The 16,175-nt window shown below is 54.8% G+C and overlaps 1 protein-coding gene across 1 annotated transcript in view; it reads right to left on the reverse strand.

Moving 5' to 3' along the window:
- The window catches only part of HS3ST6 (heparan sulfate-glucosamine 3-sulfotransferase 6), a 38,188-nt gene extending 22,932 nt beyond the window's left edge, over nucleotides 1-15,256 (reverse strand). The window contains exon 1 of the mRNA XM_053957707.1: nucleotides 14,904-15,256. Coding sequence (XP_053813682.1) covers nucleotides 14,904-15,256 — 353 coding nt within the window. The remainder of the gene's footprint in view (nucleotides 1-14,903) is intronic.
- Between the last annotated feature and the right edge of the window lie 919 nt (nucleotides 15,257-16,175).

Genomic DNA, 16,175 nt, shown 5'->3' on the forward strand with positions numbered 1-16,175 from the left:
GGAGAGCTCCTGCCTGAGCAGAGCCCCCAAAAAGAGGTTTTCCCTCAGATCCCACACTGCTCTCCAGCCTGACACCACCCAGGCTCTGCTGGGCACTGCCACATGGGATAACACATGGGATAGCATGGGATAAAAACACATGGATAACATGTGGGATAGCATGGGATAAAACATGGGATAACACATGGGATAGCATGGGATAAAACATGGGATAACACATGGGATAAAACATGGGATAGCATGGGATAGCATGGGATAACACATGGATAACATGTGGGATAGCATGGGATAAAACATGGGATAAAGCATGGGATAACACATGGCATAGCATGGGATAAAACATGGGATAACACATGGATAACATGTGGGCTAGCATGGGATAACACATGGGATAAAACATGGGATAGCATGGGATAACACATGGGATAGAACATGGGATAAAGCATGGATTAAAGCATGGGATAAAACATGGGATAAAGCATGGATTAAAGCATGGGATAAAGCATGGGATAACATGTGGGATAGCATGGGATAAAACATGGGATAACACATGGATAACATGTGGGATAACATGGGATAAAGCATGGGATAACACATGGGATGAAACATGGGATAACATGAGATAACACACAGGACAGAACATGGGATAAGACCTCCAGGCTGTCCCAGTCAAGGTGTGGGATCTCAAACCACCTTCTCCCATCAGCCCACTCCTCCACCTCTCACTCCCAGCCAGGATTTGGGATTTCTTCCCTCTAACAAGCAGAACATCCAAAGGGGGACCAGAAGCCAGAACTGCAAATACCGGGATGGAGCAGGAGAAATGGGAACGTTGCACTGCTCCAGCAGCAAAGGCTCCCACCACCTGCACCTCTGCAGCCTGCCAAGGGCTAGAGGAGGATCCCCAGTCTGTCCCAAGCTGTCACCCCCACGCTGGCCACGGGAACTGACCCACGAGCCATGAAGCTCCTTCAGAGCTGCTCTTTGGGATCAGGCTGAGCTTCCCCCAAGCAGGAAGATCCCAGCCCTGGCTCTCTCCCCGCTGGAGATGATTTCCTCTCCCAGCCCACGCAGCCAAAGAAGAAGTCGGAATGCGTAGGGTCGGCTTCTCAAGGTTATTTTCTCTTATCTAGAACACGCTCTCTCAAGGAGCTGGGTCTGTCCAGCAGGTCAGTCTGTGACAGACTCCCTCCCCTTGGGCAGTGTTCACATTTTATACCCAAACCTCCGTGTGCCATGGTTACAATAACGTGCCAATATCTGTCATTGATGTTGGACAGTGTGTCTGTGCCTGAAACCAACAGAAAAGTGTCACCAGCACAGCAGGACATGGAGGGCAAGGAGAAGGAGGTCAGGACACGCCCAAATCCCTCCATCTTGTCCCCTGGAACCCCTTCTTTTAAAACCCTAAAATTCCCACTTTTTGTCCCCACACCACTCAAAACTTTGTGGCTTGTAATTCCTCACACAAAGTTGGCATTTTTTTCCCACTAAAATCGAACCAGGTGTTTTTGACTCCGTGCCAAGGTCTCTGAGCCCCCTGCCAGGGTCTGGAGCCAGCCAGAGGGATGTGCTGGGCTCCCACAATTTCCCTTCCCAGCAAAGCCCATCTCCACCTTCACCTCCACTTTGGCTGCACCTTCTTGTCCCACGAGGCCGTGGCCACCGCAGGAGGAGCCTCAGCAGGGCAAGGAGGGAATTCCATTTCCTTACACCCGGCCCAGGGCCTTCGGTGTCAGCCCAAGCATTACCAGATGTGCAGGGCTCTCCCTCAAAGCCTCCTTGGATATTTAATCTCTCGCTATCTGGGGTGTGAGGGTCAGGGCCGGGGTTTCCATGCAGATGCTACAAATCTTCCCAGCTTTTAGCATCACCTTTTAACGAGGCTGTAAATCACCAGGCACTTCTCAGGTGACCCCCGTAATTGCCCATTTGTGTCTCTGAGCAGAGCTCAGCTCTATTCCTCCTCCTCTCTGCAGCAAAGGAGACCTGCTGGGAGCAAACCCCGGGGGTCTGCGTGCCCCTTCCTCCTCCAGCAAAGCCATCTCTTGGCATCTGTGCTTCAGCTGCAGCGTGGCAGCACGAGGAGAGGGCCAGGAGCTGATACAGGAAGATTAAAAAAAGGTTGGATGGGTCTGTTCCTAATGTGAGCCTCGCTGCTCGCAGCCTTTGATTGCCACACAAATAAAAGATGGAAATTCACTGCAGGCAAAGGAATTAATTAACGGGAGAAGAAAGGAGCATCAGTCTGCTGGAGGCCTGGCATCAATTCCGAGCCGAGTTTTGAAGTGGCAGCAGTTCTCCTTGTTCTTTTAAAGTTGCTCTCCTCTGTCCTGCGCGGTGACTGGGGGAGCTGACAGCACATGTGGGGCCTCATTCTGGTCACCCTGGGCTGAGGTGACCCAGCTGGCACAGGACAAACCTGCCTGGCTGTGGGGGCACCCCCCCAGCACCTTCCACCTCCTGCTGCTCCCCCCTGCCTTCGTCTGATCCGCTGAGGTCCTCAAAGCAGAGGGAGCCACCACTCCTCACTGGTGCCAGCATGCTTTGGGGTTTTCATGGCCTGGGAGGTGGTTTGGGGATTTTTATGGCTTGGGAGGTGTTTTGGGAGATGTTTACCTCTCCAAAAGGTTTCCTAACCTCTGCTGCTGAGGTTTTGCTGCAGGTGAGATCATGAACCACCTCCAGCCCACTTCCAGCTCAAACTGGGATTGTGTTCAAGCACAGCTGTGCATGTTCACATGGGCTGTGGTTCTCCTCTTCCTGGGGCAGTTCTCTTGTCTTCAGGACATGCTGGCTTTGAGCAAGAACTGAAATTCCCCCTGTGCCAAGGCTCCATGACTCAAAAGTCATCAAATCCCTGGGGATTCTGAATAAAATCAGAGGAGTTCCCACCCTCTCCTCCACCCAGATCGTGCTTTCATTTCTGTTCAGCTGTATGCAAAGAGTGAGATCTGTCCCCGAGAGCTTCCCAGCTGAGCCCAGGGGGGTCTCACAGCCAGATTTCTTTCCAAAGAACACTGCTCACCCCCTCTCTGTATCCATCAACTCGGCCCCAAGCTCAGCCAGCAGCAGTGGGGCTTTGGGGCTGCTTTTGGGGTCAGAGCTGGGTACATCACACACACACAGCTGAGCGTGGAAGTCATCAGCCCTCGGTGTCATGAAACCAGAAACCCCCAACAACCAGGTGTGTGTTGACACTTGCAGCAACTTGTTTGGTTGTGGCGCTGACATGAGGCTCACACAGCTGGACACAGCTGGAGTTAGGTGCTCACTGGACCTGTGAGCCTTTATTTAAAGGCATTTTGCCCAGAAAAAGATGTTTAGAAGAGGTCCTGCACCACCAGAGTGATTAATGCTGAAAGGAATCTCCCCTTCCCAGTGTCTGTTCAGTAATTCAAGTTTTATGAGCCTCTAGCATGACCGAGGCCTGGGTGTGATCCCTGCTCAGCCCCGTGGATGCAGGACACCCTCAAACGCTTCCTGAAGCTCCTCAAAGCAGCCAAATATGAATTTTTCATATTCACACCAAGAGCAGCACTGAACAAGGCTGTGCCTCATTATCTGCCTTGTAACGAGACGGGGATCAAACGCGGTGGCAGAGTGACACCAAGCCCACACGTCCCTTCTGATGGCACAGAGGGTAATTAGCTGGCATGTCACACTCAGGCTAACGAGGGTGACCTGCTGGGGGTCCCAGCCCCATCCCCTGCCCAGGGCTGGGGGCTCTGAGGCCACCTCTGCTCCCCTCTGGGCTGGACTCGTCACCAGGGATGAGTTGGATCAATGGGACTGTCCCAGTTTGGGATATTCTGTGACTCTGAGCTCAGCACAGCAATGTCCCTGCTGCCATCACACCCCAGGGGCTGGGGGAGGTTGGGGTGATTGTCCCTGGTGTCCCTAAACCAGCCCGGGGGTTTGGGGGGGCTGGGGACACCTTCATCACCGACTGGGAGAACGTGAGGGATGTGACCCAAACACCCAGAGGGGCACAGGCACAGCCCAGGGGGACACGAGTGACCTGGAGCCACCTGCCAGGGGTGACAGCAGCCTGGAACAGCGACAGAACGAGAACCCAGCGTGCTTCCATCCATCCCACACCACCCAAACTGAGCTCTGAGCTCCCCAAACTCCCTGCAAACCTCCTGCCTCGCACCAGCTCCAAACACCAGAGGCAGCCAGGATCCCAAAAACCCTGGAAGGCCAGGGCAGGATGGTGCCTGAGCACAGCAGCTGAAATCCCTGACCCTAACCCAAAATACCACTCAAACCTGGGAAGAAGAAGGATTGGTTATCGTCTTAAAGGTTTTATCTTAGCTCTCTATATATTGCTATATTCTAAAACTTTACACTTCTCTTTTTGACTCTCTGACACGACACACTTCTAATCGACTACACACTTGTAATCCCAGTGTTATCCATCAATTTTGGGAGCTTTCTCCACAGCCTCAGGACAAGTGCAGTGTTCTCCTGGGAGTCAGAGTCTGCCAGCACAGAAAACTCTCAGTCTGCAGAGCTCCAGCGCCAGTCCTGCCCAGCCCTTCCTGGGGGGCTCCCAGCCCTTCCTGGGGGGCTCCCAGCCCTTCCTGGGGGGCTCCCAGCCCCTCGTGTCCCACCCCACGCACCAGGACGGGCCCTCGGGGACGCCTCTGTCCCTTGTCCCGCTGGCAGCAGCCCAGCCCTGCCCGCCGGCTCCTTTGTGCGGGAGCGGCTCCGGCGGCCCGGGCGGATGCGGGTTTGTCACGCTCGGGGCTCTGACACCGCGGGGGGACGTTCCGCCCGGCCCTCCCCCCAAAAACCGCCTTTTCATGCAGACAAACGATGCCTTCCCTCAACAAAACCGAAATTCTCGGCTGAAAGTACTTGGCAGCGGCCCCTCGAAATTTTTCTCAGGCTTGTGTGGCTTCGGAAGATGACTTTGGGAAGCGGAGGAAGCGGCCGATGGCTCTCGGGGAAGAATAAACCCCCCGTGCCGCCGGGCTGGCGCTCGCAGGAAAAGCGGGGACAGCCCTGGAGAGGGCTGGGGACCGCGGGGACATCAGTGTCCCCCCGGGACATCAGTGTCCCCCCGCCCCGGCTGCGGGGACGGGCGATGAGCGATGGCGCTGACGAGCGGCCGATCGATGGCTCCGATCGAGCCCCTCCGCGCTGCCGGTAATTGGAGGATTTCTTTCGCTTCCACTTCATCGACATTTCCTCCCTGGCAGGGTGGCCCTGGAGGAGGGGATTTGTCACTTGGAATTACCGGGGAGCTGGGGGCACAGGCGGGTGGGGCAGGTGGAGACAGGGAGACACTCGGGCACAAACAGCACCTACCGAAGCCTCCAGAGAGGGGGAAAATAAAATCCGATGAAATAATCTGATGTAGGGCTGTGGAGATGGCAGAGGCATTTTGGGATCCTGCCCTGATGGGGGATTGATTTGACCCCCAGAAGGAATTATGGAGTTGAGGAATCATGGTTGGAAAAGCCCTCTAAGATCATCCAGCCCAACAATCCACATCCCCAAGTGCCACATCCACAGGGATTTTAACTCCCTCCAGGGATGGGGACTCCACCCCTGCCCTGGGCAGCCCTGCCAGGGCTGGGCAGTCCCTCCAGGAGGAAATTCTCCCAAATATCCACCCTGAGCTCCCCTGGCCCAGCCTGAGGCCGCTCCCTCTCCTCCTGTCCCTGTTTCCTGGAGCACAGCCCGACCCCCCCGGCTGTCCCCTCCTGTCAGGAGCTGTGCAGAGCCACAAGGTCCCCCCTGATCCCCTTTTCTCCAGGCTGAGCCCCTTCCCAGCTCCCTCAGCCCCTCCTGGGGCTCCAGCCCCTCCATGTCCTTCCTGCCATGCCCAAAAGTGCCCCCAGGGCTGAGCCAAGTCCTCCTGCACCCCCAGCGGCTCCATCCTGCCCTGGCCCGGGGGCTGCTGTGGCGAGCAGAGGGGGGCGAGGGGCGGCTCCCCCATCCCGGGGGTTTGGGATGGCTTTGGGACAGCTTTGGGGTGGCTTTGGGTTGGGTTTGGGATGTCTTTGGGACGCCGCGGCTCAGGAGCAGCTGGGAAGTTGCACAAGGCAGGAGGCCCCGGCAGCCCCCGCCGAGCAGAGCCGGGATGTGGCCCCCGGGGACGGGATCTGTCACTTGCCTTGGCCCTTCCCATCAATCACCGCCGCGTCCTGTCATTTATTTATTTTATTTTTATTTGCATAACGCGGCTGCGAATTCCCGGCTGAATCAGCCTGCAGGGCGTGGGCAGGGCAGGGAAGGGGATGCCAATTCTTCACTCCAGCTACAGAAAGCCCTCCAGGTGTGCCCACGGAAACGGCTCGGGGGGCCGAGTGATAAATCAGTAGCAAAGTGGTCAATCAGCCTTTCCCTGCCCAAGGACGTTAACAAGGTCACAGCCTTGTTCTCTCCACACTAATGAGTGGAGATTCCTAATAAGACCTCAGTGACAAGTGACTATATTAATGTAATTCTCTCCTGCTCCTGATCAATTTTGTGTGTTAAGATGCAGAGCAGCCCCGGGGGCGTGGGAGGCTCCTGCCACCCTCGCTGTGAGCTGCTGGCTGGGATAGAGGAGTTTATTCCCCTCTTGTCCCTGCCTGTCACGAGATTTCCTTGGTGGAACACACCAAAAGCACTCCCAGGAGGAGCCCAGCAGCTCATCCCACTCCCAAAGTGCTGCTGTTATCCCAGGCTGCCTAAAACATTCTGTGCTGGGGCTTTAACAGCCCAAATAGTGATTTTTTTCTGAATTTCAGCCATTCCCTCCCACGTTTCAGCCTGGGACCAGCACTCCAGGTCAGGGCAGTCCGTGCCACCACAGCCCGTGGCGGAACAGGGATGCTCTCTTTGGTCCGTGGCTCTGGACCATCTCAGCAGTGCAAACCCTGCCTCATCCCTGCTCTCCAGGAGCCCTGGAACCACAGGGAGCTGGACACTGACCCCGAGCCCTGGGGTGACCTGCAGGACCCCACTCAGGGGGCACAGCTGCCCCTGTGCCCCCTCCCCGTCCCAGTGCCCTGCCTGCCACATCCACATTTGCATCTCAAACGAGTCTTCAGCTCAGAGTGACTCACTTCAGGGATGCATGAGTAATTCTGAGGATTCCTGTGATCTCCGAGCTGTCTCTGAACAGAGGGAGAAGGAGGGGAAATCCAAGGAGCTGCTGTGAATTTTCCACCCAGAAGTGTCACCACAAAAAGGTGAGTGTGTAAAACCTGAGCCGAGATCTCAACCCTGCCTCGGGGAAAGCTCAGGGCTGCAACCACCACGAGTTTGTCATGGTGGGATTGGGGGGCCTGGGCTGCTCTTTGCATGGGGTGAATTTGGGCAGGCCCTGGCGCAGGGTGCCCAGAGCAGCTGTGGCTGCCCCTGGATCCCTGGCAGTGCCAAGGCCAGGCTGGACAGGGCTTGGACAGCCTGGGATAGTGGGAGGTGTCCCTGCCATGGCAGGGGTGGGATGAGAGGATCTTTGAGGTGCCTTCCAGCACAAACCGTTCCATGATTCCATGAATTCCCACAGGAGAGCAAAGACTCATCTTAAACCACTGCCCTGACGTGCCCAGCATGGACCAGCCCTTGCTGCCTTCACCCCTCAGGCCAGACTTCCAACCAAGTCCCACAGAAGCCTCTCAGAACATCCTCGTGCTCCTCACTTTAATATTTTGGCCATCCCAAGAGTCGGGATGTGGGGAGGGAGCTGCCAGGCTCAGGTCCCACCCTGTCCCCAGAGCCCTGTCCTGCAGACAAGGAGCATCCATCCATCTGTCCGTCCATCCATCCATCCATCCATCAATCTTTTATCCATCCTTTATCCATCCATCTATCCCCCATCCATCCATCATCCATCCCTCCATCATCCATCCATCCAGCAATCTTTTATCCATCCTTTATCCATCCATCCCTCATCCATCCATCCATCCATCCATCCGTCCATCCATCCATCATCCATCCATCCAGCATCCATCCATCCATCCGTCCATCCATCCATCATCCATCCATCCAGCATCCATCCATCATCCATCCATCCATCCATCATCCATCCATCCATCCATCCATCCATCCATCCATCCATCCATCCATCCATCCCTCATCCATCCATCCAGCAATCTTTTATCCATCCATCTATCCCCCATCCATCCATCATCCATCCCTCCATCATCCATCCATCCAGCAATCTTTTATCCATCCTTTATCCATCCATCCCTCATCCATCCATCCATCCATCCATCCGTCCATCCATCCATCATCCATCCATCCAGCATCCATCCATCATCCATCCATCCATCCATCATCCATCCATCCATCCATCCATCCCTCATCCATCCATCCAGCAATCTTTTATCCATCCATCTATCCCCCATCCATCCATCATCCATCCCTCCATCCATCCCCCATTTGTCTCTCCATCCATCCGTCCATCCATCCATCCATCCATCCCCCATCCCTCATCTGTCTCTCCATCCATCCATCAATCCCCCATCCATCCAGCAATCTTTTATCCATCCTTTATCCATCCATCCCTCATCCATCCATCCATCCATCCACCCATCCATCCATCCATCCATCCATCCATCCATCCATCCATCCCTCATCCATCCATCCATCCATCCATCCATCCATCCATCCATCATCCATCCATCATCCATCCATCCATCCATCATCCATCCACCCATCCATCCATCCACCCATCCATCCATCCATCCATCCATCCATCCATCCATCCATCCCTCATCCATCCATCCAGCAATCTTTTATCCATCCTTTATCCATCCATCCCTCATCCATCCATCCATCCATCCACCCATCCATCCATCCATCCATCCATCCATCCATCCATCCCTCATCCATCCATCCATCATCCATCCATCCATCCATCATCCATCCACCCATCCATCCATCCACCCATCCATCCATCCATCCATCCATCCATCCATCCATCCATCCATCCCTCATCCATCCATCCAGCAATCTTTTATCCATCCTTTATCCATCCATCCCTCATCTATCCATCCATCCATCCCTCATCCATCCATCATCCATCCATCCATCCATCCATCCATCCATCCATCCATCCATCCATCCCTCATCCCTCCCTCCCTCCCAGCTCCCTAAGCAGGAGGATTTCCACAGCCCTTTGAAAAGCCATTTAGAGCTAAGTCTCGGTATTAAGCCTGGCCTTTCCTCGGGCAGGTTTTCAATCTCTGCCCGAGCCTGTTGCAGCAGAAAGTTTTTGAAAAGGTCAGGAGGAAGCTTTTAAGCATCTTTGCCAATTAAGTGCTGTAACCCCCTCCCCGCCGCCAGAGCTGCCCGTCTCCCTCCCAGGGGAAGGTAATTACTGTTTTATAAATAAGCTTTGAACTCTCTTAAGTAATTGTCTCTCCTTGCATGAAAGCACCCTCTAAATCCACCGGCCTTTTCCACCTTCTGTCACTATCTAGCAAAAATCCAGGGGAAAAAAATCCACCTAATACCTTTAAGGAGAAACTCTCAAACTTTCCTTTACACTGCAGTGATTATTTCTCCAGGCTTTCAATAATTTCACTAACAGAAGCCTTGAGGCTTTCCCGGCTCTTGGTGAATTTTTTGGGCAATATTTGACATATTTTCAAAACTTCTCTTGAGTTACATGGACCAAAAAAAAAAAAAAAAAAAGCCATGTTTCAATATTTCAATTCCTACCCCTTGAGGTTACAACGGAGAGCACAAGAGAAAGGAATAAAGAAGCCTTTTCCAAAGGTATTAATTCCCATAATATTATTTTTTTTAACAACCCTGTGATTTCTGGGCGTATTTAAGCAGCCTGGGATAGAAATCCTGGCAGATCTGAAGCCCTTTAGGAACTCAGGTTACTCCTGCACACCCCCTGCCCAGCCCGGCTGTAATCCCCCCATTTATTTAACAGAGCCGGAGACAGGGAAAGCATTCCTGAGCCGGGAAGAGCACCTTCCACCCTGCAAGTCGCAGCTTTTATCCCCGAAATCCCAGCCAACATTAACACGCAGCTCCAATCGCTCGAGCCTGACACGATCTGAGCGACAGCAGAAGGAACAGCCCGACTTCATTTCGCCTGGAGGCTGAGCCAGGCTCAAATTCAGGCTCCCAAACCTGCTTGGGTCAGCAAGAAGCACTTGACGGGATGGGGAAGAAAACCCGGCCGCGTGGAAATAAGGCAATAACAGCATGAAAATGGGGGCAGGAGGGTTGAGCTGTGCTCCTCACCCCATCGCCGATCCCCCAAAACAGGACAGGCACAGCCCCTCTCTCTCCCCACCCGCAGCAATCGCGGCTGGGAGCCCTTTAAATGGTTTCGAATGTTAATTCCTCATCGTGGCAGTAAAAGCTATTTTTAATCCCACGTGAAAGCAGTTTGCAGAAACCCAAACTTTGCACGAATTATGGATTGCATCCCAAGAGCGGGCAGTGCTGGGCGTGTGATGGGGAGCAGGAAACAGGGGCACATCGTCAGGGAGACCCAGCGCTTAAGCGTGGTCCTAAGAGTAGGGCTGGCGCTAAAACCGTGCATAAAAGCCAATCCAAAACACTACACCTTAATAAAAGCTTTCATGTATCTTATTCTTAGTTAAAATCAGCTTTTTCTCAGGTTTCCCGCATGTTTTCTTTGTACTCGAGGTTTCACTTCCCAAACACGGGGGTGAGGATCCGGGAAGCCGAGACAGAAAGGTCTCACTTGTGAATGGAAGCGAAAAAAAAAAAAAAAGAGAAAAGATTGCAAAGTCATAAAGGCGAGAAGCTGCAGGGCTGAGTGTCTGCGAATGCCCCGGGAAAACAAGGGCCGCTCTGAGGCGGCAGCGCTGAAATCGAGCCCATCAGGAGGAGAGATTAGCGGTGCCAATGAATAAAGATAACGTCCCGGAGCAGCTCCGGGCATCGCCGTCCCGCTCCGGCCGGGTTCCTTTGTCTCTCCCCACCTTTGCGCTTCCTGAGGAAAGCTCGCCCTGGAAGGGGCCACGAGAGCGGTGCCAAAACGCAGCCTGGCGACTCCGGAGGAGCTGATTTCATTCAGCAGCTCGCGCTATAGAGTGTCTTGATCTGTCTGTACAATCACAACACACACAAAAACCCCTCAAGGCACCTACTTAGCTCTACTTTTCAGCTGCCAATAACACTCCCGGCAAAAGTCAAAAGAGCAGCGCCGCAGCCGCGTCCTTCCCCTGTCGCTCAAAGGCGTCGGGGTTGCGAGGTTCCGAGATAACAAAGTCTGGCTCAAGAAATCCTGGATGCCTTTCAAGAGCGTTATTAGCTCCTGTGAATGGGGTCGGGGAAGGGGAGGGGGCAAACCCCACATGCCAGGGAGCGGCTCTCTGCTCCCCCTCCACCTTCCCGGAGGTTCTCCCGAGCTGGGACACTCCAGCAGGAGCACAGAGGGATGAGGAACCCCACGGGGAGTTCCTCCCCCCTCATGCCAGCTTTCGTGTTGGATGGGACGGGAAAAAGAGGATGAAAAAAGTTAAATTTGGCCTCCGAGAGTCTCGGAGCTCTGGGCTGGCTCTGCAGGGCCAGAGGATGCTCGGTGGGGATTGCAGCTCCTCGGGTCCCTCTGGCTGCAGAGGGACAATCACTAGACATCCCATAGTACTTTTTAATACTTCTGGTGCAAACGGTATGAAAATAGGGGATTCTTTACAATTCCTACAAATCCGGTGAGCACACTGCCAGAGCCGGTGGGGTGGAGGCAGCCTTGGCCCGGCACCATTCCTGCCTAAAGCCCTCCTTTGGCTCTTGGGAAAAGCAGGAAAACAGGATGGAGGAGAGGGACAGGGATCCCAGATCACACAGGGAAACCAGAGACAGGGGAAAAGCCCATGGACACCGAGCCGATGTTGCCACCAAGTTTTGGCAGATGGGGACGAGGAGACCTCTTTGGGTGAGCTGTGTGGGGCTCAGAGCTTTCCACACGACTCCCTGCGAGCTGAATTCCCCTGAACTCCCTTTCATGCGACCCAGGCCCCTCTCCCAGCACTGCCACGCTCCCCAGAGCTGCCGCTCCCCTTCTCTCCTGCCCCGTTCCCCCCCAGAAGCCCCGAGGCTGTGCCAAACGCAGCCGGGACCTCTGCGTGGGAACCAAAGCAGCTCTGGCATCCCAAAAGGGAACAATCCCATGCAAGGATTCTCCTACGCCCCCAAAACGTCCCCAGTGGAGCAGAGCAGTGACACTGGAGAGCCCCAGCCCCACCATACAAGGGGTGAACACGTCCCAGACGTCCCCTGTGACCCCCAAACCTGCTCCCCTCACACCGAGGGGGTTCCAGCCCTCAAACCCCTTCACCCCACAAAAGTTGTTTTCCTCCATCCCCACAGGCAAAGGCAGGACCTGGCCCCACACCTTCCTTCACAGTCACTCCAAGTTTTGCAGTGGATTTCTGAATATCACCCCAAACTGCTCGGATTCAGTTCAGCTTTTTCCATTTGTCCTCACCTACATTCCCAAATATCAGACACAGACAGTCCCAGGCTCCCAAAGGGGACCCCCACACCCCAAACTGGCAGCAGACACGCCAGCATCGCCTCTTCTTTTTATTCAGGTTTCCTTCAAGCAGCACTGAGTGCCAAAAAGATTAAAATTGTGTTTTGCTTGAGGAGAAAACATCCCATCATGCTTGGATCAGCCATTAAATCATTTATGCTGCAGCCTCAAAAAGGTGTTTAATCTTCTTAGAATTAGCTAAAGCTGTAGTAACTCAAGGAATTCTGTAGGAGATGCTTTTGCAGAACATTTTCCTTCCACTACTACTCCCAAAAAAAAAAAAAAAAAAAAAAAAAAGTGGGGGCTTTGGGCCATTTCAAATTTAAATTAAATAAAACAATCCAGTAAGAATAAATTATTTCAGTCAGTAACTTAAAACAAACTACTCATCACCCACGAGGAGATGCTCCTGCCAGAGCAGGGAAATCACTACGGGATGGAGCTATTAAGAAAGAACAAAATAATTCTGGACTGATATTTCCAAGGGAATTCTTTTTCCACAATTTACTCAAAACAAGCAACAACCTACAGGTGCCTTCGGGCCAAATATGTTGGCGTGAGAAGCAGTTGGTGTAATTTCGGTTTCCTAGCAAGTTCAAATATTTTAAAAATGTTTACACCACTTTTGAGATATCCATAGGAAAAACCCCATTTTCTGTCCAACTTCTCTTTCCCTCCACTCCAGCACATCCCAGCTTTAAACACTTAGCTCTGTCTGGCTTTGCCGAGGATAAAATCCCTCGGTACTGCGAGGTCTTGTTAGAAGACAAAACAAGAGGCAGAGTGGAGAGGAAGCGAAGGGAAATAGTTGTGTGTGTGTGTGTGTGTGTGTGTGATTAAAACCACACTTTTTGCAGAGTTAAACATCTCCTGATTTTTGCCTCGCCCTGAAGGATGCGGATTCTCCTCAGCTCAGAAAACCTTCCCCGCTCCATTTCTCCAAATTTACCACAACCACATGCGGGATCATCTCGAAACTGGTGTCAGGCCAAGCTCCCTGCAAGCACTTCCAGCACTAAAAACCCGCAGCAGAGCCACCCAAACTAAGATTTATTTCTGCTCCTCTCTGCGGTCCGTCCTGCGAGCCTCGCCGGGCTCCGCCGAGCGATATGAAAGCGTTCGATCTTCCCCGCTTTAATGAGGTGCTCGCAGTCATTAAAGTCCCATTCTGCCAAGCGAGAGGCAGGTCCTCGCAGTCCTCACCCCAAAAAGATTAGTGCTCATCATTATTGCTCCTCGGGCAGCGCGGACCCGAACGGAGCGGAGGAATGAGCTCATAAATCACGGGCATATTAATGCAGCCGTAAAAATAAGCGCCGCTACTCACTGGGTTTTGAAGGTGTGTTAAGTCGTAACTTTACAGCCCAGATGTGGGCTCAGAGAGCTGAAACTCTGCGGGTAAAATTACCACTAAAATTACTCTTTCCATTAAACACGCTGATTTTTCCCAGGTTGTTACATTGGCGAGGGCTTTGGAAGCTGCAGCCTCCCCCCAAAACATCGAGAGAAACGCGGTATTCCCGCGGGGCTCGGGGAGAAGGGGATGGCGAGGCAGGAAGGACAGGGAGAGCTACTCCTTTTATTATTTTCAGATGTTTCCCCGGGAACACCACGGCGCTTTCATACATCGACACATTTGGATTGCCTTCAGAACAACGGAGCAGATTCCATCCCCGGCTTCAAGGGACTTATCGCTCCCGACTCCGCTTGGCCCAGCCGCTCTGGAGCTGGCCAGGAGACGCGAGTTTAATGCACTCCACATGCACAGTAGCTGCTCTTCCGAATGCTTTATCGCCTGAACGGCTCAATCCCATCGAAACCATCAAAAAACAAAACCCCCTTGGATCACTGCAGCTCTGCCCTCTGCCACAAACCCACCGAGGATCCCACGGATTCGCCCCTCGCCCGCTCAGGATCCAGCCAGGATCAAGCCCGAGGTCCTCGCTCACTTCTGTTTTTTTTAAGAAACCACACGAATAAAAGAATTCCTAAAGGAACCCGGTGGGCAAAAGGGGGGCACGGCTGGAGATGAGGCGCTAAAGGTTAAAATCGCAACGCCTGGGGAGTGAAACGAGCACATTTTTGCTGCCGGCTTCGTCCCTGGCCGGGCGGGATGCGGGATGGGAGGCGCGGGGACAGGGGCGACACGGGGACAAGGGGACCGCTTTCCACACCGCAGCAGCCCCGCAACAGCAGCCGCCAGCCCCTTCCCCAGCCCAGGCGAGGGTCGGAGCCGCCGCCCCCCGCTCGTCCCGCCGGGGACCCGCACCCTCCCCCGCTCCCTCTTCCCCCGGACCCCCTTTTTTTCTGCCGGGACCCGCCTGTTGCGGAGCCGCCGCATCCCGGCCCGGGCAGCAATTAACACAGCTCTGCGCTAATTACCGAGCCCCTCAGGCACCCCCCCCCACCCCCGCCGCCGCCGCCTTACCTGTACCAGCGCAGCCCCTTCTCGTAGCACCTGTCGAAGAAGTGGGGTTCGGCGCCCACCGCCCGCACCCCGGGGTGCGCCCGCAGGAACTCGAGCAGCGCCCGCGTCCCGCCCTTCTTCACGCCCACGATGATGGCCTGGGGGAAGCGGCGGCTGCCGCCCCCCGCGCCCCCCGAGCCCCCCGGCCCCGCGGGCAGCGCGGCGGGCGGCGGCAGCAGCAGCGCGGGCGGCAGCGGCTCGCAGGGCCCGGGCAGGCAGGAGAAGAAGTAGGTGAAGAAGAGGATCATGGTGAGGAGCAGCGAGGCGCGGCGGCGGCCCCCGGCGGGTCCCAGCAGCCGCCCGCTACATCCCATCGGGGGCCGCGCATCCCGCACCGCCGCCGCGCCCCCCGGCGCTCCCCGCCCGGCCCCGGAGCCCCCCCCCCCCCCCCCGAGCTCCCCCCGGCCCGGCCGCGCCGCCCCCACGCCCACCCGCGGGGCGGGGGAGGGCGAGGACACGCGCGTGGGGCGGTGACGCCCCGAGGAAGAGGAGGGAGGGGAAGGGAGGGGAAGGGGAGGGAGAGGATTGGGAGGGGGCGCGGCACACGCGGGATCCCCGCGGGGACAGGGCCCCCCCCGTCTCCACGCGTGGCTGTCACCCCGACGGGGCAGCCCCTGCCCGGGGCAGCGCTGCCGGCCCTGCCGCGCACGGGACCCCTGTGCCCACATTTCCCCATGTTCTCACGTGTTTTCCCTGTATTTTCCATTTTTCCCCCCCCCCCCCACCTTTCTGCTTGGTTTTCCATGTTACCCCACATTTCCCTGTGTTACTCCATGTTTTCACTTTTTCCCCCCACATTTCCCCCTTTTTCCCCACATTTCCCCCTTTTTTTCCCAAATTTCTCCCTATTTTCCCACATTTCCCCTATTTTCCCACATTTCCACACGTTTTCCCATGTTTTTCCATATTTTTACCACGCTTCCCCGGACTTCCCCATGTTTTCACACGCTTCCCACATTTCCCTGTGTTTTCACGCGTTTTCCCATGATTTCCCACATTTCTCCATACCTCACCACATTTTCCCATCAATTTTTCTTCTTCCCTGTATTCCCTCCCCTTCTCACCATTCCCGGGGCTCCCGGGTGGTTTTTTTTTTTTTTTTTTGGGAAGGGTCTCACTCCAGCAGCAGAGCAGGATCCCAGGAAGGCGTCTTAATTAGCCCATTAATGTAATTAACTCTTTTTAGGATTGGAACCCCCAGGTTTTCCAAGAGCTGGAGGACGGTGGGGACGG

Source organism: Vidua chalybeata, chromosome 16 (assembly GCF_026979565.1).
Source record: "Vidua chalybeata isolate OUT-0048 chromosome 16, bVidCha1 merged haplotype, whole genome shotgun sequence".
Classification (NCBI taxonomy): domain Eukaryota; kingdom Metazoa; phylum Chordata; class Aves; order Passeriformes; family Viduidae; genus Vidua; species Vidua chalybeata.